Genomic DNA, 24448 nt, shown 5'->3' on the forward strand with positions numbered 1-24448 from the left:
GGCTGGAAGTTTTGAGATGGTGGTGCTGCAATCATAACTGCTCCGATGTCATGGTCACGGTTTTTCTTGTTACGACCCTTTTGACCGTACACATCATTTGATTCATTCCTCCCCTGATAGGACCTTTTGGTGCTTGCAGAGGCAGCCGCCTGTATCTTTCCACTTCGGATGCCGCTTTCAACATGTTCACCTGTCAATATAAGTTCAGTGAAACCTGATGAAGAACTTCCCAGTAGATGGCTGTAGAATGGGCCGGTCAGTGTGCCCATGAACATATCCACCAATTCTCTGTCAGTCATAGGGGGTTTGACTCTGCCAGCCAAATCTCTCCACTTTTGAGCATATTCTTTAAAGCTTTCTTTAGATCCCATAGTCATATTCTGCAGTTGTAGCCGGGTAGGCGCTAGTTCAGAGTTATACTGGTACTGTTTATAGAAAGCTGTTGCTAAATCAGTCCAGGTGCGGATGTTAGAGCTCTCGAGCTGATAATACCATTCCAACTGTGTGCCAGACAGGCTCTCTTGGAAGAAATGGATCCATAGCTTCCTGTCAGTGGTATGCGGCTGAATCTTTCTCACATAAGCTCTCAGATGCATCTGAGGACAGGACGCACCATCGTACTTAGTGAAAGTGGGGATTTTGAATTTGCGAGGAATGGTCACATCGGAGACCAGACCCAAACTTTCGAAATCCAGACCGGGCGCCTTCTGACCCTCCATAGCTAGCATACGTTCTTCCAGCAACTTGTACTTATCATCTCTTGGAGAGTACTGTTCATTTTCATAATCTTCATCGTCGTCCTCAGGGTTGAAGAGATCGACATTCTCCTCTTCTGAATCATTCTCTGTCTCCTCTTCTGGACCATTCGAGATCCCAAACTTGACTCCTGCGGCCTGTCCTTTACGCCTTCTTCCCGGGTTAATGAAACTCACAGCTTTCTTGTCTTCTTCTTTTCGAGCAAAAGAGCCTTCAGTTCCTCCTGCCCCTTGGATAAGCTTAGCATCATCTCCTTGAATTGAGCATTCTGAGTCTGGAGATCTTTGACAGTTTGTTCGAGATCCATTTTTCTGTTTAGAAGGAAGACCGTGAGAACATTGAACTTGTAGAATACCTGTTATGCAGTGTTATGTTATGCTATGCAATGTATGAAATGTTTTCAAGGACTTTTGGAATTTAACTTTGCGTAAATCACCAACAAGAGAGAAATGTTTATTGCTAATTTCTTTGACCAATGTTCATTACAAAAGGAATAATAATAAAAATACAATGAAAGCTCAAGTCTCCCAGGGGCGGCTTCTTTTTGGGCGAAGATACGCATTGAGTCTTCGTTCCTCATTAAGCTGACTGGTAAGTTCTAACACTTTCTTCCTTTCTACGACGAACTGAGTCTCGAAAGTATCCCTTTCTTCTCTCAACTGGATCCAGGATCTCTTTAGTTCCTCAACATTGGTAGGCATATCTGGATAAGGAATGATCTGAGGAGCACCTCCTTCAGCTTCAGGTTCGACAATCTGAGGTCCGATTGCAAGATATGGCATGACAAGTTCACGAGCTCTGGCGCGTACCCATCTGAGATAAGGTTCCATAGGAATAGAATTTTTCTGTCCTAACGTACCTCTCTTCACCATGCCCCAAGCTCGTACAAATCTTTGACGGAGGCCTTGGGAATCGTTGTCATAGTCGAACACAATGCCTTCGATGATCATTTCATGTGGACCATCTCTTCGAGCACAACCAAACTGTCGCAGAGCTAAAGCAGGATTATAAGTAATACCTCCTCTTATTCCTAGGAGTGGTACATTAGGGAACTCGCCACAACGGTCAATGATGGTAACATTTTCCTTGAACCGAGGACACCAACAGATGTCTGGGTGGGAGAGCGACATTATCCTTTGAGACCATTTCAAATTCTGCTCGTTCTTCAAGACCGATTGAGGAAGGTGCGAAATAAACCACCTAGACAACAAAGGTATGCAGCACATGAGAGTCCCTTGCTTCTTCATGGTACGAGTGTGGAGGGAATGCAAAATGTCTCCCAGCAAGGTAGGTACAGGGTTATGAGTGAGAAATATCTTAATAGCATTCATGTCTATGAATTGGTCTGGATTAGGGAATAACACCAAGCCATAGATTAGCAATGCCAGGATGTCTTCGAAAGCACGGACATTCATAACTTTTAAGAATTCTCGGGCCTTATTTGTCAGGAATTTGGCAAGTAAACCCTTAACTCCACTCCTTGTTACCCAATTAGCTTCAATGTCGGACTTCGTCATGTGTAAAGCTGCGGCAACTTCTTCAGACTTCGGAACCTTTTCTAAACCACTGAACGGTAGTTGATCAAGGATAGGTATCCCAAGCAGTCTGGAGAATTCTTCCAATGTGGGTACCAACTGATAATCTGGGAATGTGAAGCAATGATGTTTAGGGTCGAAGAACTGGAATAAAACTCTCATCATATCTTCTTTGAACCCAGTGGTAACTAAATTGAGAAGAGAACCATGTCTCTTGATGAACTGCGCATGATCGGAAAGTTCTGACACTAAGTTCTTGAGTTGAGGAGAGATTGCTACAAGATTAATCCGGATGGTCTTCCTGGGAGCCATAGCTTTACAAAACAGAGCAAAGTTAAATCCCTAAGTCCTTGAAATGGTTATAATGTCATGATATTATGATGTTATGATGTTATTATGTTATGATGTTATGTAAACAAACACAAGCAAGTCACACAACAATCACTCCTAAGTTTTAAGGCTTGCATGAGTTCCATAGGTAAGTACCCTCCCTACTGAAGTTTGGTTGGTTCAACCTGTCCTAGAATAGTAACCGGGTTCTAAAAGGATCTCCAATCATTGACCTTCCTTCAAGTCCACTTCAGTGCAACACCAAGTGGTTGACCGAAGCTTCCCTAAAGTCCAATCTCAAGGAGTGTAGTATCGAGTCTCAACCAACCCCAGTCGGAACCGAAGTCAGTTATCTCACTACTTTCTAATGGCCAGGATGAGTCAATTAGGGTTCTAAAGGTCTGGTTAATGCTTTAATGACACCACGCAGATGCCAATTTTTCCTCAAGTAAACATGAGGAACATCAGGACATCCAAAGTGTCACATTAACCGTAGCCATCATTTTAACCATTCCAGTATACGCCGGATAGTCGCGATGATCTATTGCTACTTACCTAAGGTACACTAGATCCGGTGTAGGATCTTTCACTCAAGAATACCCAAGCAATCCCTTAAAAGTAAATCAGACAATTTTAAATAAGTGATCTTGTTTTTTAAGGTAACCTCTCTTGTAATCGTCCCCAGCAGAGTCGCCAGTTCTGTCATACGGTGAACTGACTTGGGGTATTTTGCTTTTTATCGCAATGTCGCGGATAGCAAGAGTCGCCACCGACTTTTCTTTTATCCAATAAGGAAAGGTGGAAAAGAACAGGAAAGACCTCAATAGATTTTGGGTTCGGGAGGTACATTATACAAAGGGAAGGTATTAGCACCCTTTGTATCCATGGTTATCCATGGGCTCTTAATTGCTGGATCACTTATATTTTTGTCTGAAAAGTGTTGGTGAATTGTTTAAAAATGTTTCGAAAAGAGAGTTTAACTTTGTAATGATTCTCGTATGAATGTATACAAAGTATTTATCTCGTTTGACTTTGAAAAACAGTTTAGAAAAATATAACTTGGTAATGATTCTAGTATGAATGTATACCAAGTGGTGATTTTCTAGGACTTGCAAAGTGTGGGGGGGGAAAATGTTTTAGGTTATGATCCAGTAATTGAGAGTTATACCTTCCTAAGGTCGTTATGGGCATTTCCTATCCTTATGAGGGTAAAACTGTCCTTACTATTGAGAAGTAAGTAGTTTTATCCTTTGGATGTAAAAGGGTCATCGATAGGTCATTGAAGGCAACAGTTGTAAGGATACCTTAGCATTCGAAGGGACGATCATCATTTAACCGTAGGCTACACCGAAGGGTCATCGAGGGACAAAATCGTATTTTCGAAGGCAACATCCGAGGGACCATGATTTATTTTATGATGATTTAACCGAAGGGTCTTTGCTAAGTGTATCCCTACATTCGCGGGACACGACCGTTATACCGTAATACCGTAGGGCAGCAAAGAGAGGTCCAAGATCACATATTTAAAGGCCGTATTTTACAATCAATTAGGCAATTAGGATGAATCTCCACATTAAATCAATACATTAAATCAGCTAAGTAATTGAGGGTGGATCTCCACATTAAAATTAATACATTAAAATTAATTAGGTAATTTAGGGTGAAACTCCACAAAGGGCATCCCACAAATAAAATGGAATACCTATCTAGCTAGCTTTCCCGGCGATGTGTGAACCTTTGCAAAACTCAGCAAACATGTCAGAATACCAAATCAGGGTGCAATCGAGAATTACACCACAAAAGAAACCAGAACAGCAGTAGGGTCAGATAAACAATGCATGGCTATGATAAAAACATGACAGGTGGGCAAAAGTCAGAACAGAAAAGTCGGCTGCTGTCGCGTTCGCTCCTGCTTCGCCTAGCGAAGTCTTAGCGAACACTCATTGCATGCTCGCTTAGCGATGTGCTAGCGAGCGGCTGCGGATTCCGGTTTTAATAACGATATAATGGCAGCAAGCTTCACACCTTATAGCATTCATTACAGAGATTATGTGGTTAGACATTCAGATGTTCATGCATACTTAAATTCATATGTAAAACTTAAGATAGTTTCATAAATTCAATCATGATACCATGTGCAAATTAAGAACATAAGGTAGTAATAGCAATGCCAACCTGTTTGTAATCGAATTGTAACCTTGAATTGGCCGATCGGATCGAATTGAGCGGAAGTGACCTTGCTGCCGCCGGCTTTTCCTTCAGGGTTTCCTTTAGGGTTACTCGGAATTCTCAGGGTTAGCCTCTAGGGTTTTCCGTCTGTGAGCGCTAGGGTTTGCTTGCTAGGGTTCTCCTTTCGTCCTTTTTCGTCCCTTTTCGTCCTTTTTCGTCCTCCCTTTTTCTGACTGGAGTTGTGGTATTTATAATGCCTTTTTTTCATGACCTAATGGGCTCAGAGTGAAGCCCAGAATTTTCTATTATCTGCCAGCTTCGCTAGGCGAGCGTGTAGCGAACGTTCGCTAGGCGAGCGTGCAGCGAACGTTCGCTAGGCGAAGGATTTGCTCGCCTAGCGAGCAGGCCAGTTTGGGCCATTTTCTGGATTGGGCCACTCGTGAGCTGGGCCTTTGTTCCTTTAAGATCAGTGTCATAAAAATGAGTCGGAGTGCCCTGAAAAATATCTTGAAATATTAATGGGCAAATTTTGGGGTATGACACATGCGTACAATGTTCGCATTTATTTCAGACGCATAATTCATTCATTACGTCATTGCGCAGCACACGCATGCATACAACATTTGCATCTCATGCATCATGACATTGCATGAAACTAACTTGATTTTTCAGGTTAAGCATCCTCCTGATACGGTCAAATAAAGATCCACACAGGCGGGCATCTTTATCGATTACAGATATATCTTTCAGATATACTCCATGTCAACATTCATCCTGACATTCTCCTAATGATGGCATCTCTAAGCCCATCCCAGACATTTATTGCGGATACAACATATACAAATATCATCGGATATAGCCTAACGTACGGTTCATTCTGATTCAGCTCGACATATGATTCCTTCAATTATTTCAAGACGGTCTAGCGTACGACCCATTCGGATGTTCATCTCCTCAGATGCTACCTAGCGTACGGTACATTCTGACATGGTCTAGCATACGACTACCCTTTCATCCTCAGACGCGGCCTGACAGACGACTCATTCTGCAACTCAGATGCGATATACGATCTGGCGTACGATCCATTCTGATCCTTTATCCCCAGCAGTGTATAACACACTCTGACTCCCCAACGGAGTCGACAGCCTAATGGATGACTCACTATACGGTCTAGCGTATGACCCGGTATGACACCCATGCCTTCAGATATCGTTTAACGTACGACGCAATCTGGAGCTTTCGTCATCAAACTCCCGGGATGGCATCTTTAAGCCCATCTCCATCAAGACTAATTGACAAGTGCAAATTTTTGGGACATTCTAGTGTTCAATAATCTTCCACCTCCAGACCACGAATGGCATGCACGCCATCCTCACTCTCTCGGTTCAAGAATAGTGAACAGGGGCAGCTGTCATACCCCAAAATTTGCCCATTAATCTTGCAAAACATTTCTCGAAGCACTCCAACTTATTCTGCAAGGCACTGACCCTAAAGGAACAAAAGCCCAGCTCACAACAGGCCCAATCCAGAAAAAGGCCCAAACTAGCTTGCTCGCTAGGCGAGCAACTCCTTCGCCTAGCGAAGATTGCGAATATCAGAATTGTTGGACTTCACTCTAAGCCCATTAGGTCACAAATTGCCTGCTCGCTAGGCGAGCATATCCTTCGCCTAGCGAACCCTTCGCTACAAGGCTCGCCTAGCGAAGCTTGCGAATATCAGAATTTTCGGGCTTCATTCTGAGCCCATTAGGTCACCACAATCACTATAAATACAGACACTTCAGTCACGAAAATGGACAGACGAAGACGGACCGAAACCCTGGCATAGAAACCCTGGAGACTAACTCAGAGAATTCTGAGTAAAGAAACCCTGAAGGCCGCTCATCCGCATCAAGGTTGCCTCCGCCCAATTCGACCCGATTTGCCAATCCAAAGCTGCAACTCCATCGCAAACAGGTTTACGTTGCTGTTATTGCATTATGTTCTCAATTTGCATATAGCATTATGATTGAATTCATGGAAATTGTCTTAAGTTTTGCATGTGGATTCGAGTATGTATGAATATCTGGAATGTTTAACCATGCGATCTATGTAATGGATGCCATAAAGTGTGAAGCTTGCCGACAGCATACTGTTATCAAAACCAGAATCCGCAGCCGCTCGCTAGCACATCGCTAAGCGAGCATGCAGCGAGTATTCGCTGAGCCTTCGCTAGGCGAGGCAGCCGCGAACCTGACAGTAGCCGACTTTTCCGTTCTGATTTTTCACCCATGTTCATAATAGCCATGCATTGTCTACCTAACCCCATTACTGTTGTGATTTCTTTTGTGGTGTAATTCTCGATTACACCCTGATTTGGTATTCTGACATGTTTGCTGAGTTTTGTAAAGGTTCACACATCCCCAGCAAAGGTAGCTTGATAGGTATCCCACTTTATTTGTGGGACACCCTTGTGGAGATTCACCCTGAATTACTCAATTGATTTTTAATGTATTAATTTTATGGCAAAGATCCACCCTAAATTGCTTAATTGATCTTAATGTATTAATTCTAATGTGGACCTAATTACCTACTGGATCACAGCTACCTAATTGAATGTAAAACTTTGCCTTTAAATAAGTGATCTCGCACCTCTCTTTGTTACCCTACGATATTACGATATTACGGTCATGTCCCGCGAATGTGGGGATGCACTTAGCAAAGACCCTTCGTTTAAATCATCATAGTCCCTCGAATGTTGCCTTTTTCCCTAGATGACCCTTCGGTGTAGCCTACGGTTAAATGATGATCGTCCCTTCGAACGCTAAGGTATCCTCACAACTGTTGCCTTCAATGACCAATCGATGACCCTACGAGGACCCTTTTACATCCAAAGGATAAAATTGCTTACTTCTTAATAGTAAGGACAGTTTTACCCTCATAAGGATAGGAAATGCCCGGAAAGACCTCGGATAGGTATAACTCTTAATTGCTTATTCACAATTTAAAACTACTTTTCACACCTTACACCTTTCAAAACCTCCATTAGAAAATCACCACTTGGCATACATTCGCACTAGAATCATTGTCAAGTTATATTTTTCTAAACGACTTTCAAAACTAAACGAGATATCCACTTTGTATACATTCATACAAGAATCATTACAAAGTTAAATTCTCCTTTTCAAAACATTTCCTACACATTTCTCAAACACTCTTTCAAACTAGAAAAACATAAATGATTGAGCAATTAAGAGCCCATGGATAACCATGGATACAAAGGGTGCTAGCACCTTCCCTTTGTATAATGTACCTCCCGAACCTAAGAATCTAAATTAAGGTCTTTCCTGTTCTTTTCCACCTTTCCTTATTGGATAAAAGAAAAGTCGGTGGCGACTCTTGCTAACCGCGACATTGCGATTAAAAACACACAAAAAGTCAGTTCACCATATGACAATTACATTACAAAAGAAACTCGTTTTACATACGAGGGAGTGAGATGAGAAAAGAAGTTACATTTGGGAGATTAAGAGAGAGGCACGACACGCAGGTCGTATTTTAAAACCCAAAGCAGAATAAAGGAAAACTAAGGCCATAACCGATCACCTTAAGACAATAATAAACACTTTATTATTATTATTAATTCCTTTAATTAATTAAAACCAAATTAAATCTCGACGACCGATCACCACATTTTAATGAACAATTCATTTAAAATCAATGTCGCTTTTCGCATCAACACTTGATACTTTTAAAGCACTGAGTTAGCCGAACTGGTGAATTTTGCCTTGCGTTAACCAGTTAACCATATGCGTTAATCGGTTAACACTGTTTGAAATCTATTCAAAAAATTCTTTTCTGCCTTGCGTTAACCGGTTAACCAAATGCGTTAACCGGTTAACACTGTTTGAAAATGTCTTGGAAAACTGTTTTCCGTCTTGCGTTAACCGGTTAACCAAATGCGTTAACCGGTTAACACTGTTTGAAATAAATAAATTATTTCGTATTGCGTTAACCGGTTAACCATATGCGTTAACCGGTTAACACTGTTCCAAAAAGTGTTTTAGAAAGCACAACTCTTGTGCAGTCATAACCCCAATCGCATAACTCTCTGACAACACGACCCTTGTGTCGTCACTAACCCTGATGCACCAATTTCAGACCGTCAAACATATCTCGATTGTTGATTCAGTATGATTGATCAACACGTCATTGCTTCACCATACTAATGTCGGATCAAGAAGCAAATGACCATTGGTCGCTCAAAGGAAAACAATCATTGAGTGTTTGAATGAACGAAACGAGAACACTATATCATATATAATGTATTTTGCATCAAGATTATATATATCATATATATATAACTTGATCGATCTGAATTTAATCTTTGATTCATTCTGTCTTTAATCATATTATTACAGAACAAAAACAGTTATCAGATTCATGGTTTCGTAAGTGGCTCTGATACCACTGAAGGAGAATTGCCATCCAAGGCGCAGCGGAATTTAAAAATTTCTCCTTTAATGATCCTTACGAATGGGCATGATCAGTGATAGAATCGTTACCTCTTGTGGCGATTCAAACCTTTGGTGCAGATCTCTGATAATGATCAAAACCTTTGATACAAATCCACTGAGTGATCACGAACATTGAACGATGACAACGTCTCTACTCAGTCCACACGAACGGATTCCTTCAATCGCAGTGCTAGCTGTTATGAATGAAGGCTTTGAGTGAGAGAAAGAGAGATACGAAATTCCAACTCTTCAGTTGTGTTGTATTCCCATACAATGCTTCTGCACAAGAGTTCTATTTATAGAACCACTTGTGTGGGCTTCAAGCCAAAAAGCCCACTTAAGTGCATTTTGCCATATCTCATAATATGCCAAAATCACTTAAGTATTTGGTACCTTACCATATTTCGTATTCCACTTAAGTGCACCGTACCTTACGATGTTCCTTAGTTACTCTATTTCTTATCAATCTGTCCTTGTGTGTGACCCTGTAGGTTTTCGCGACGTTGGCAATTATATTAAATCACGCATTTAACATAATAAACAGTGAGCGGTATCTAGCAACACATCACTGCTACCCAAGTCACGAAAATGTCATGTGATCTGACAAAACCTCCTGTGATAATAATTATGTGTATAATTACCCCTTTGCCCTTATGTCTATATTGAACACAAGGTATAGACCGTGTCACCCTTGTCCAGTTCAATATTGGGCCCATAGACATTTATCCTGTTACGTAGGATGGGCAAATTCCATCTATGACACTCATGTCCCTCAACATCCTTTGTGGAGTACCATCAACTGTCTTTATGGTTATCCAGTTACGGACAAGGTTGGATCAGCAATAAAGCACTCGACTCTACATCTAGGATCCATAGTGGTTTCAGGTCGAAGAGTGGTATACACTATTATCACCATGAGAATAACTTATGACACTTTGCATAACTTTCTATATAGTATTCTCATAGCGGGTCAATCCGGTATACATATTACTCCTAATATTCATACCTATGTTTAAGACTTGATAACTCTTTATCCATGATCCATGAGATGTGATCATCAGTCTACAAATATAATAGTCTTAATGCTTTAATGTTATCCCACTTCACACTAAAGCTCGACTACGGATACTTTAAGAATAGTGTCCTTATGTTTAATATGCTCTCATGATTAAGTCACACTTAATACATTAAACGGACTATCTATTCCAGGGACTTTATTAATCAACCATAATAAAGAAAATACCTTTTATTATTAATAAATAATTCGATACAAGTACCAAAAGTATTGGCCTCTAGGGCTTACACCAACAGTCTTGGTCTAGATTGCAAAATAATAGAATTAAATATCAAAATTAATCTCTGTCAACGACGCCAAAAACTTGGCACGCCACAAGCGTGCAACTATATCGAAGTAGTAACATCTCTTTTCACACTAATGTTAGTTTTTAAAAACAATATTCAATATAAAAAACATAACAATTATAACTATTTTTTAGGTTATTTATTTTTACACAAGCAACCAATCATTTTAGGATTAATTTTAAAAATATCTTAATTAATATCTAATTTGTCATCATTTGATTGATGAATGTGTAAGAATATTTAATATTCCCGCTATATAAATATTAATCATTATTAAAATAATATGTTTGTTACTAATCAATTTGTTAAATTAGTTTTTTTATTCTTCTAAATAAAAATGGAACAAATTTTTTAGAGGAGCCAATTCCTTCCGGATTTTCTTTTACTACAAATTTCTAAACTGCTTGCTTTTGTATGACCTTCAGCTTCTTCCCACGGTTTATCCTTTCATCTGTTTTCTTCGGTTGCAACAAATGACAAACATGTTGAATTGTAATTCTTTGGGTCGAACTAGGTTGCTCGACAGAATCAACGAAGTGTCGAACCACCTAGTGTGTTGAATTGTGTTAGTGTATCGAAGTGTCTTAGTGTGTCGAAGTGTCTAAGCATGTTGCTTCAGACACGATTTCGACTTAGGCCTATTTTAGTAGTGTTAGCTATTTTGAGCTTTTATAGTTTTGGATTTTGCCTTGAGGTCCAAGTTAACCTAAATCTATAAATAGATGGAGTAACCCTTATTTTTTGTAATAAAGTGAATAAAGTATTCATAACACTTGTAATTCACAGTATTTTGCAGTCTCAAAGTGAATAAGAAGTTTTCCACAGTTTGTGGGTAGAGAGAAACTCTGCATAATTCTAATTCTTCTTCTCCTTCCTCGTTTTTTACTTTATTTATTTCTCCATTGTTCTTCTTTTTTATTGTTATTGTGTGGGTAATAACAATCTTGTTCATCAAGATTGATTGAAATTCTTCATAGGTTTTAAGGGATTTTCAACATAACAGTAATATCATGACCTATTATTTTGCAATGCGAATAATAGTACGATAACCATTCATATAAAACTTCTAGGTTAAAAGCAAAACCATCTCGTTCGACCATAACTTCATCAAATATATGATGAGAGAAATCCACATCTACTAGTATACGAGCATAGTGACCAAAAACCCAATTTTGTATTGCATCATTTATAGTCAAAGTTATTCCAAGGTGGTTAATAAAGTTATTTCTCCTAATAAAGCTAATGACTTAGGTTTTATGATCACCAGTGATATCTTTACAATTCTCATATGATGGAAACTAATATAGAGACATCTCAAACCTCGTTAAGAAGATTCAAGACTATTGTTTGATGTTAAAATTAAAGATAATTGACTCAACACTTAAAGCTTTAGAGTATGAAAGAGAGAAAGTGTGAAAGCTTGCTTGATCGATTAACATATTGTAAAGACACAGGGGTGTTTCTATAAGTAGTATGTCTAAAACATACACACGCTTAAAACAATTTTTGAATCATCTCTCTTTTAATTAAAATAACCCAAAATGTTTTTGGAGTCTAACCAGTTGGTTAGGAAATTTTCCAATTGATTGTAAGACTTCTATAACTGTTTAATTGATCATATACTTCTCCTAATTGATTAGATAAGGGACAATTAAGTTTATAATCGATTGTAATAGTTTATAATGAATGATAATGGATCTCTATCAAAACCTTCTAATTTGGGGAGCAATAATCGATTATTGCAAGTATCTATTTGATTAGCTAATCGGTTAGGTAATTTATTTTCCCCTTGGTTTGTTTTATAAAATACCCCATTTTTGGCCTATAAATAAATATTTCCCCTTCCATTTCAACACATCAAGAAAACATGAAATATCTCACATTTCCTCTTTCTCTCAATCTCTCTAAATCGTTTTTTCCCTCACATTTTTTGCTATTGTGCTTTAAGAGCGTTCTTTAGTTTAATGAGGAAATTTTTCTACGTGAGGGCTTTATTATAAATTTTATCGAGAGTAATATTTTCTCTTGAGTAAATAATTCTTCTTTAGGAAGTGATCATTTTGGTTTGGAGCTAAACTAATATAAATTCTCTTTAGAGGATTAGTATAAATCTTTGTTTGGTTTGTGACCTCCGCCATTAAAGAAAATCTCTCGTTTGGGTTCATGAAGAATAACCAGAGAAAAATATTCGTAATGGTTCTTGACTCAAACCAGTTAAAACCTCATTTGGATCGAGATTAACTTGGTATAAAATCACACTCGGTTTCTGAGATCAGCCTGTATAAAAACTCAATAGGTTCGAGATTAATCCGGTAAAAATATCGATTCATTTTGTGGTCAGTCCGTATAAAATCCAAGTTTAACTCGAAGGATAGACAACTTAGCACTCCATATTTGTTTGAGATCATCTCGTGAAAAATCTCAGTTTAGCTTTGAGACTAACTGCTCGAAGCTCTGTTTGTTGTTTGGTGTGACGACTAACCGTTTCATTCCTCTGTTCGTTGTTTGATTAGAAGTTAGCCTGAAACTTTAATTCTTTGTATAAGGAAGTTAATGGGCTTAACCATATAAAAGCTATCAAGCATTATTTGATACTCTCAAGATCAATTCTCGGGAAAAGGAGTAGGTCACTTCTTTAAGACTGAACCTCTCTAAATTCCTAGTGTCGGTCTCTCTTTCCTTAACCCTTATACTTTCCACTTATTTTTCTTTACCTTGATTTTATATTGTATATTCAAACGTCTTTATAAATTGTTTTTAAAATATGATTTAGAAAATGATTTTGTTTTAAACTATCATTTTTCAAACCACCACAATTCACCCCCTTCTTGTGCTTAGAGTCACATGTTCAACATTCTCAACAGGGGCTTGTTTATTCCCCTCAATTAGTGGTTTCGCCTCATGTACTATTTGAGTGCATAAGCTTTGTTGAAGTTTTTGTTCATCAAAGCCCCACCACCACTAGCATCTATAGTCATTCTCATCAAATTGAGAAGGTTGTCGTAAAACGTTTGGACTATTAACCAATTTTCAATTTTGTGGTGGGGGAAAAGCCTAAGAATCTCTTTAAACATTTATCAAGCCTCATATAGAGATTCTTCATTTCTATGTTTAAATCTCGTTATTTGATTTCTAAGCTTGTCAATTTTCCTCATATGGAAATATGGGCTTAGAAACTAAATTTTCAACTCATTCCACGTTGTAATGGAATTTGAGAGTAAGGATTGTATTCATGTTTTACCCCTGTCCCTAAGACAAAATGAAAAAAGCCTCGTCTGAATCACTTCTGAGACTACATCGTTCATTTTTATAGTATCACAAAATTCGACGAAAACATACATATTCAAATTCAGGTAATTTGTCGCTGAACTAGAAAATAGATTATGTTGTACCAATAACAACAAAGAGGACTTTAGCTTGAAATTGTTTGCTTCAATCGATGGACGCATAATACTTGAGTGAAGCTCCACGTTAATAGGGGTAGAATAATCTTTTAAGGCGCGATTGGGGGCAACCATAACTAGTAATTATTGTTGTTGCTAACACCTTTCATGGAAATAACGTTTGATTTTGTTTATCAGTTCGACGAGATTCCCAAGGCTTTGTGTCCTTCGTATTCAACCGAAATGAGAAAAATTGCAAAAAAACAAAAAAAATGGAAATAGGGTGTCTTAGTCTAGACTACAAAATAATAGAATTAAATATCAAAATTAGTCTCTAGAAACGACGCCAAAAACATGGCACGCCACAAGCGTGCAACTATATCGAAGTAGTACAAAGATTCCGTCCTCAAATATCAACTTAATTACTCCATGCATATTTATTTATGATGATCCATAAATGATGGTTCTGAGATTTTATTTGAATTAAACTTTGGATTTCAAACAAGATTTAGGATTTGTGATTCCTATCCTAGACTCCCTAAATTCAGATTCTCAATTCTATTACGAGAAAGAAAATAGTTTTTTTTTAGAAAAATAGAAAAAATGGACAACACCTACTTTCGTTAACATTTCGTCAACATGTTGTCATATCATAAACCAACAAACTACCTACTTTCGTGAGTGTAGTTTATTCTTAAGATTCAATCTTAAGACTATGATCACAATGAACCTATAAAGCATGCAATTCTAAGTAAGGGATAAATCTAAAACCTAATGCAAGCATGAAGTTATAATATATATATATATATATATATATATATATATATATATATATATATTATATATATATATTATATATATTATATATATATATATATATATATATATATATATATATATAATATATATATATATATATATATATATATATATATATATATATATATTATATATATTCTATATATATATATTCTATTAATGTTGTATCAGTCATGCAAATACGAATCAAAGTAGAGAGAAACACACAATTTTTTTATTTATGCAGTTTGGTCAAATTGCACGTGTCTATGACTATAAAACATCTATAGTTCCATCTTATTGATTTATTTTGAATTACACACTATTAGAGTTTTAGTTAATATTTTAAAAACCAAAACAGAGATTGAATAAGTTTCAATTGGTTCAACCAATTAAACTTATGCTCGAAGCGCTTATTAAGTAAATTAATAATTTGAAACTAAATTTTATAAATACGTCACACATAATCATATATTCACGACTTAATAAAATAAATATTTCAAAAATTCATTACAAACTTAATATAACAATATCAATAATACATATAATAACGCAACATAGTTGTACACTAAATTTCAACCTTCATTTAAAAATAATTTGAACAAATTAAAAAATTAAAATAAAATAGGTTAAACTACTTCAAACCAAAATTAAAATAATAGAACATAATAACAAAATTAAAATTCATATAATATATAAATCAAATAAGATAGAATTATAAAAATAAACAATACAATATCTTCATTTGAACAACTATAAACAAATTCGAACGATGACAAATAAGGAATTTTTTTTATATATGAAGAATGTTTTAAGTTTTGATGTTGATTATTAAAAAAAAAACTTTTTTTTAAATGACTTATTTGATACTTTTTTTGAATCGGACGATTAAACATTACTATGAGTCCTCAACATATATTATCATGTGTTTTGTGTACTATTACTTGGTTCTTATCCATTCCTTAGTTTGTAAGAGTAACTAATTAGTAACCCCCCTAATTTGCTCAAACTTTAGAGAAGAGAGAGGTGTTATTTGACTCACAATCAATTTGTTTGTCTGTATATTCGCGCGGAAAAACCGTTTTATTTGAAAATGGTTGTTGCTCCTATCCTATTACTAACTCACTTAAGATTTATTTGACTCATTAAATTGCATAGCTCCTAAAACTCGCTATTTCTTCAACATCACTCACACTATCTTTCACATGATGCATGACGCCAATGGTTCGTCGTAACACCAACGCCATTTTCTAACTTCTTCTTCTTCCTTCTTTTTATTATTTCTTCTTCTTTTTTGCATGACTAGAGTTTTCTTTGATTATACTTTTTTAGGTCGGATGAATTTCATGGATTCATCACACACTGCAACAGGGAAGGAAACAGAAGGTTTTGCAGAAATGAATCCAAACTCGTTTCCAGTTTACGATTGTAGTTTTACTTCAATGTTTTTCAACGACGCACAAGATCCGCAATCGATTGATGCATGTCTACCGGTTTCTACTACTGTTAACAACTTTGGTTCTGGGTTGGATCAATCTGAATTGAACACTGGTACTGAGTTAGGTGGTGAGTCTTCCAAAGACATTGTTGCGGTGGATCCTGAAAGTCCTGAAAACACTACTCATAGCACTGCTAAACCAACTTCAAAATACAAAGGGGTTTCAAGGTATTCATTATATATACTAATATTTTTATTATTATAAAATTTACTGATATCTACGTGTCAGTGTCGGTGTTGTCTCTGGTGTCCGTGCTTCATAAATCATATGGTCGCGTGTTTGTTGTTGTGTAGGCACAGATGGATGGGTAGATTTGAAGCACATCTATGGGATAACAACTGTAAACAAGAGGGTCGTGTCAGGAAAGGCCGACAAGGTTATTTTCTTTATCTATCTCCCTTTGTTTACTGATTATTTTGATTTGAACATTTGGTTGGGAAAATGAAATATTAGGGAGACTGTAATGCATGCATATATAAAGTGATTTTTAATCATAAACTGAATTTTTTGCTTTTTCCTTGACATGGAATGATTTGGTGAAATTCTTGGCTTCTGTCACATGGCTTTTGACTATTCCTACAGTGTATTTGGGTGAGAAGTGTTTCTACTAAATTCTATCCTCAAATTTGATAAGGTTAATCATTACATGCTGAATTTGTTGTTATGATTATTATTAGGTGGGTTTGAGGATGAAGAAAATGCAGGAAGGGCTCATAATTTGGCAGCATTGAAGTACTGGGGACCAACAGCTACCACAAACTTTCCTGTAACAATCACTTTTATCATTCAGTTTGAATCTATTTTCCAATATAATCATGCTTATAGTGGAAAAGTGAATTTATGGTTTTGAACATTCCTATATTGGAGCTTTCATCACTTAGCATATTCGTATTCTCTAATATCTCAGGTTTCTGATTATGCAAAGGAATTGGAGGAGATGAAACATGAAGGAAAGCGAGAATTTCTTACTAAACTGCGAAGGTTTGTATGAGTTAGCCTACTAAGTATTTAGAACTATATTTCAGTCCATCGCTTAAAATTGTACTTCCTTTCTGCTTGCTTGCAGGAAAAGCAATGGTTTTGCTAGGGGAACATCCCAATATAGGGGAGTTACAAGGTTAGAAATTTGAAACAATATACTACTAAAATATGATATGATATGATACCAAATAGAGTGATTATCATTTCTACTGTTTTTATTTTGAATCCTTCAGGCACCACTACCGTGGTAAATGGCAAGCAAGAATTGGACGAGTTTCTGGAAACAAAGATATATACTTGGGAATATTTGGTAAACTTGTTATTTTATACCATATGATTTGATTTGATTTAATCATAATTCTTCTCATTATTAAATGATTTATATTTCGAAGTTGAATATTCTTGATCCTTGCATGATTACAGATTCAGAAGAGGAAGCCGCAGAGGCTTACGATATTGCAGCTCTAAAATATAGAGGTGCAAGTGCTATAACAAATTTTGAGGCGAGTCGATATGATATGGAAGCTATATCGAAGAATCCTCTTCCAATTGCTCGAGCAACAAAACGCTTGAGACGTTCTCGACAATCAGAAAAGAATGCTCCTGTGACTAGAATTGATCAACCTCAATGCACAAATATGGATAGCAGCAACTTTCAGTCCACTGCTTCATTACCCTATGATCCTTTCCACCATTTTCATCCTCCCACCAATACAGAAATTGGCACAGTACAGTCTGCTGAAATTCCAACCAATGCAGGCACAATAATCGCAGGCAATGCCACCAGCATCTGAGTTATTTCTTTGCTAATTTGACTATTCTGATAAATATTGCTTGTTAGTATCATATGATAAAACCTTCTTTGTTTACATCTTAGCTTTTGATATTTTCATGCCAATGAGACTTGAAATGTGCATGAATGAAGTGAAGTGTTTCTTGATTGTTAGTAATCCTAATTTTTAATACATGACGCATTCTCCTGACAATGATATATGCATGCAATTTTTAAAAGCAATTTTTAGAAATATTTTTTATTTAAAAAGAGATTAATTTAGTATTTCTGTGGTTATTTAAAGATAAACTTTTTTTGAAAAAAAAAGTAATTATTTTAGAAAAAATGCATTTATATCATCATCTCATATTTTCAATAATCAAATAAAAAAATGTGTTTATCTCAGATATAATAATACCGTTACCAATCAATCACATGTTTGGTGTAAGCTTGAAAATTTGTCTAATAATATATAGTCTTATCTTTTTATTTTGTTCTTATAACCATAATTTCATTTTTAAGGTAAACAAGTGCAGTATTCAGGTTTTGAACTCACGATTTTATAATTATATATTATAAAACTATCATCTGAACTAAATTAATTAAGAGTGTATGTGGGTTGGGTTGGATCGGGTTAATCCTTATCCGTTATTCAATCTATTTAAAATTTAATGGATTGGATCGGTCGTCCAACCCACAATTTCATTGTCAAAACCGATTCGAACCGTCTTGTTCATTAATGGATTTGATAGGTTGGATTCGCGGATTATGTTTTAAAATAAAATATATATTTTTATAATTTTTAAAAAAAATGTAACACAATTCAATACAATCATATTTATTTATAAAACATTCAAATTCAATAAAACACATCATATAATATTTAATAAAATTGATCAACTCGACATAATACTTTATAATAGTATAAAATTTAACAATACATGTTATTTCCATAAAATACATAAATTAGAAATGATAGAAACGAAAATAGAAAAGAACATTTATTTTTAGAATTACATAAACTGATTAGTTTAATAGTATTATTGATGGAGAATAATTTTTTTAAAGAAAAATTATTGTTATTAGTGATATATTATTTTTATATTTTTATTTAAAATGATAATTAAAATAATAAGAAATTACTAAAGATAAATAAATGGATTAGTCAACGGATCAATAGGTTGCAAAACTCAAATTCGATATCATAATCAAAACTATACGGAGTGTTATGGGTTGTGCTGGATATACATATAAATAAATGAATTCAAATTATTTATGAATTAAATTGATTTGGGTCAATAAATTTATGGGTCAACTTGTATCATAAACACCCCTAAAATTAATGGGGCAATCTTGATCTTTGTCTAACCATAAAAGAAAACTTATTTGAAATCCCCACTGAATAAAACAATTTTTCCTTCAAATATTTCTTTTTTAGATTTTCTTTACGTTAATCTCTCATCAAATCTGCCATTGTGCGATTAAAAGATTGAAACTATTTTCTATTCTTCCTTGGAGTTTCATCTCATATGAATAAATTTGTTGCTCTAAGGATCTTAACTCAAATACATCTTTCTATAATGTTGCAAGATTATTTCTCATTGGTAATTAATGGAAAAAATATTGAATGAGTTGTTTTTCCACTAAATAGCAACATATATGCAATTATTCTAAGGACAATTTTTCATTGCCATATAATGGAAGTGGAAAAAGTTGTTAATACGAAAGTCTTTCCCACTCTACCATAGACATAAAAAGTAAAATTGCTCATTTTTAGATAAATGAGTCTCTAGATTGTACCGTAGACAATTTAAGTTGTTGTACGATCAACTACTTCGATTGAGATAAATGTAACTTACCTTATTTAACTACTCCCTCCGTCCCATATTATAAGCAAATTTCATCTTTCTAAATTCATTAAATAACTAATGTATCTAATCTATATATAGACTAGATACATTAATTATTTAATGAATCTAAAAATGTGAAATTTGCTTATAATATGGGACAGAGGGAGTATATCATAGTTTAAGTGATCTACTTCAAACTTATTTTCATTATCAAGCTCTTCTATAAATTGTTAAAGTTCATTTATTTTTAAAAATTCGTAGACAAAATTTGTTAGATGATATTTTAGTATTTCTACTTAAGTTCCATTTGTATTTAAATAAGTGAGTGGTGGGAACAAATAGCATATTTATTTCTTTTGTAGTCTGTGTAGTGTATGTGTGTGCAACCATTTTGTAATCGTTTTTAGAGTAGTGAAAATTTATTATTATTTTCTCTTCTCTCTCTTTGTTCCATTATTCATCTTTATCACCTTGTGCACAAATAATTGGTATCTAGAACCCTGGTTCAGATCCATGGAAAAACACAACGGAAAACACAAGTGAAACGGTGAGGCTTTGTGTGATTGATTTCTGTTCGAATAATTCGTGTTGAATTTCTGATCAGAATCGTAATAGAATCACTTATCTTGATTCTGCGGGATTGGGAAACACTGTGTTTAGGTGAGATCTGAGTGTATTGCACAAGGTTGAAGATGAATGGAAACGGTCATCTGAGTACATAACTTCCAATGTTCGATGGCAAAAATTGGAATCGTTGGATGATTCATATGCGTGTGTTGTTTGGAGCTCAAGATGTTCTTGATCTCATCAATGACGGTTACGTTCAGGTTGCACTTCTAGAAAATGCAACGGATACGCAGAGAAATGTTCAGCGTGATCTGAGGAAGAAGGATCAGAAGGCGTTGTTCTACATCAATTAGTGTGTGGATGTAAACGTGTTTGAGAAAATCGTTGATTCGACGATGACGAAGGCTGCGTAGGACACACTGGTGCGGTGCTACGGCGATGATGCATCAGTGAAGAAGGTGAAACTCCAGTTTCTACGTAAGCAGCATGAGAATCTCAACATAAAGAACAATCATAAGGTATCTGACTACATCTTCAGAGTGATTCTGATCACAAATGAGATGATGTCGTATGGATAAACTCTCTCTAAAGAAAGTGTCATTAAGAAGGTACTTAGATCTCTTACTCCTCAGTTTGATTACACCAATTGGACATTCTAAGGATCTGAGCACCATGAGAATAGAAGAGTTTCAAAGTAGTCTAGAGGCGTAAGAGTTGCGTATGACTGAAAAACCTTTGAGAGAGTGGTAGAGTAGGCTCTAAAAGCTTGTTTTGTCAAGAAAGACCAGAAGCAGTCTTGGTCAGAGGCTAAGAAAAGACATGGTAGGCCTCGGGAGTCAAAAACCTCAACTTCTAGGATTCAGAAGGGAAATGAGAAGTCTGACAAGAGAAAAATTAAATGCTACTATTGTAAGAACTTTGGCCATTTCACTGCAGATTATTGGTCAAACAAGGAGAGAAAATCATAAGAAGCGAATATAGCTAGAAGTTCTGATGATGAATATGTGTTATTAATGGTTTTTGATTGTGACAATGCGTCTCTAGAAGACTGGTGGTATATGGATATTGGTTGTTCAAACCATATTACTGGAAATAAGAAATGGATGGTTGATTTTGACTCTAGGAAGAGGACCAAAATCAGATGTGTTGATGATAAGTATATGAATGCTGAAGGAATGGAGAATGTTAGAGTGATTCTGAATAATGGCAAGTCTGCGTTAATTCAGAACGTCTGGTATGTTCCTGGCATGAAGAGCAATTTGATGAGTGTAGGTCAATTAATTGAAAAGGGATTCTCAGTTATCATGAAGGAAAATCTTTTGAAGTTGTATGACTGTAATCAGAAGCTGATTATGGAGTCGGAACATGGAAGGAATAGAACATTCAAGGTGAATGTTAAAACTGCATACTCTGAATATCTTAGCGCAACAAGTGTTATGAAGAAAAGTGAGTTATGACACAAAATATTTGGTCATTTGAACTTCATAAGCTTAGGACATCTGAATTCAAAGAAACTGGTACGTGGAATTCCTGCAATTAAGAAACCAGAAAAGTCATGCATTATGTGTATGAGAGGGAAGCAACCAAGACTGCCATTTGCGTCAGAAGTAGCTTCAAGAGCAAAATATGCTTTGGGAGTAGTGCATTCTGATGTGTATGGACCATTTCCAGAACCTTCACTAGGAGGAAATAAATACTTTGTGTTATTTGTGGATGAGTTCATAAGGATGACATGGGTATCCCTTATAAAGTTCAAACACGAGGTGTTTGCTGAATTTAAGAAATTCAGAATCAAGGCTGAGAAACAAAGTGGTCAGACTCTGAAGATTCTCAGAACTGATGGTGGAGGTGAGTATAACTCTACAAAGTTCAAGAAGTTATATGAGGAGAATGGAATTGAGCATGAAGTGACTGCTCCATATACTCCTCAACACAATGGTCTTGCTGAAAGGAGAAACTGTACTTTACCTGATATGGCAAGGAGCATGCTGAAGGAGAAAAAACTTCCTAAAACTTTATGGGGAGAAGTTGTTGCCACTACAACATAAAAGTATTGTAATATTAATTATGCACATGCCTTTGAAGCCTCGTAAGCACAAAAGTATTGTACGGCGTAATGTTTCTACTAGGGGTGGACATCAGGCCGGGTAGGGCGGTTTCGGTCGAAAAAATAACAACCGAGAGCAATCACTGTTTGTATATTGCCACCCATTTCCACATGTTAGAGCTCACGTATTTTTCAAGTCACGGGTTCAACAAAGCACGGATTCAACAGATGGGTTTATTCGGTTGTCATAAATAAAGAAAAACACAAGATTCAACGACATGCTTAACTTAGTCTGATGAAATTTTTGAAGTAAACAAGTTATGCATGTGCAAATATCAAGGCGGTAAAATAATATTGGTGGGTGTGAGTTGAATATGATCATTAGTATGTGTGTATAAATAGAAAAATAGAGAATAAAGTTCCTACTTCACAAGTGTTTTTGAGTTGCATACATAAGTTGAAGAAGAATTTGTGTTGTGTTATGTATAATAGGAGAACAAACTTCAAAAAAGAAAAAAGAAATAGGAGAACAAAGGAAAAAGAAAGATGTGGGTTGGGTTTCTTTAGACGAAGTTGCATCCTTGAAAAATAAAATGAAAAAATATAAATACAGAAAAGTAAAAATAAATATTGACATAAAGTTGTAAGTTGTTTACCGCTGTAAAATTAAAAGAAAATTAATAAAAACATTGATGAAAGTTGTTGGGATGAGAGATTGGTGACAATAATATGGATACATTTTGTCGGTTTAATTTACACTCGATTAGATTAGATTAGTTTAATTTGATCTGATTTGATTCAGTTTGGTTTGATTCAAATTGATTTGGTTCAACTTGATTTGTTGGTTTGATTTATTCTCTCTTTGGATTCTTCTCTTCTCTATTTGGTTTCTCTCTTCGACTTCTTCTCTATTTGGTTGTTATTCATCTCTATGATTGTTCTTCTTATTGGTTGTTGTTTCCGGTGGTTATGATATTAATTAATTTGGTTTTATCGCTTACTTTTAGGTTAATTTGCAACAAGCTTAAAGTTTAACAAACTTTAACTTCAAGGGGAGTGTTCGATATTATGTAATGGGCCTTTACTTATAGTTGGCCTATGGGTAGTTTAGTTTATTCATGTCTTATTATATATTCTCTTTGTGACCCTTATTTTCATAAGTTATGTTATTCATATTATTAAAACCCTAGTTTCTTCCCATCTCCCCTATTTTTTTTATCTCTATTGTTAACAAAAAGTATAATTGATCTTATCTGAACTCACCACGTTTAATGTCGCTTTTCTAATACTACTCGTGAAGTTTCAATATAATATTCCTCTTAAAGGAAATTCACTCTTAAGTATGATTGGTCTTATCTAAACTCATAATTTTATAAAATAACCTGGAAATAATTTATGCGCATGTATCTAGTTGGTTACTAGATTGGTTAAACTTTTAGGAGTGGTTTATACACTATATAATCTATTAACACCTTAGGGTTAATCGATTAACTCTTTTATAATGCCTCATAATCATTTAAATATGCTTCTAATTGATCAATGATTGCGAATTTGAAAATCTTTCATATTTGGCCTGACTAATTGATTATCCCTAAGTCATAATTGATTATATGCATTAAAAAGCCCATTGGTTCTTTTCCTTTTTGAGCTTCATTTTCTTCTACAAACAGAAGGATTCTCCTTGTTCCAAAACACACCAAAACTCATTTTGAATCTCTTTTTTCTCACTTCCTACTTCTTTTCTATTATTTCACTAAAGTTGTCTTAGTGTCTTGTGAGTGAAAAATACTTGTGAGAGTTTGGTTGTACGAGTGTTTGTGCTTAAAAAGTGTTCTTCATCAAGAGTTCAATTATCTTGTTTTATTTCTTTGGTTATTGACGTTGTCTTGATAAAATCTTAGTTT

At 35.5% G+C, this 24448-nt stretch overlaps 2 protein-coding genes and 1 non-coding gene across 3 annotated transcripts; all 3 read left to right on the forward strand.

The window, feature by feature from the left end:
* Window positions 1-13680: 13680 nt before the first annotated feature.
* On the forward strand, window positions 13681-13787 carry LOC127077301 (small nucleolar RNA R71). Its single transcript, XR_007787139.1, has one exon. It is a non-coding gene; the product is annotated as a small nucleolar RNA R71 (small nucleolar RNA).
* Window positions 13788-15870: 2083 nt separating this feature from the next.
* Window positions 15871-16953, forward strand: LOC127135423 (AP2-like ethylene-responsive transcription factor BBM1). The gene is made up of 4 exons (XM_051062139.1): window positions 15871-16052; window positions 16161-16494; window positions 16621-16703; window positions 16910-16953. Exons 1-4 carry the CDS (start codon window positions 16034-16036, stop codon window positions 16936-16938), a joined length of 465 nt encoding a protein of 154 aa, XP_050918096.1. The 5' UTR covers window positions 15871-16033; the 3' UTR covers window positions 16939-16953.
* A 47-nt stretch (window positions 16954-17000) lies between these two features.
* LOC127136966 (AP2-like ethylene-responsive transcription factor AIL6) lies at window positions 17001-18299 on the forward strand (the record flags this gene model as incomplete). The annotated part of the gene is made up of 5 exons (XM_051063469.1): window positions 17001-17093; window positions 17235-17308; window positions 17394-17444; window positions 17542-17618; window positions 17732-18299. Coding segments are annotated over 5 exons (666 nt in total), but the record flags the coding sequence as incomplete, so codon positions are not given.
* Between the last annotated feature and the right edge of the window lie 6149 nt (window positions 18300-24448).

The sequence above is a fragment of the Lathyrus oleraceus genome, chromosome 4 (genome assembly GCF_024323335.1).
Source record: "Lathyrus oleraceus cultivar Zhongwan6 chromosome 4, CAAS_Psat_ZW6_1.0, whole genome shotgun sequence".
Taxonomy (NCBI): domain Eukaryota; kingdom Viridiplantae; phylum Streptophyta; class Magnoliopsida; order Fabales; family Fabaceae; genus Lathyrus; species Lathyrus oleraceus.

What these genes read in the sequence shown, in the direction of transcription:
- LOC127135423 (XM_051062139.1), top strand. An exon ending in AAATACAAAGGGGTTTCAAG is followed by an intron (nt 16,495 to 16,620) that starts GTATTCATTATA and finishes GTTGTTGTGTAG; the next exon opens with GCACAGATGGATGGGTAGAT. An exon ending in TGTCAGGAAAGGCCGACAAG is followed by an intron (nt 16,704 to 16,909) that starts GTTATTTTCTTT and finishes CTATTCCTACAG; the next exon opens with TGTATTTGGGTGAGAAGTGT.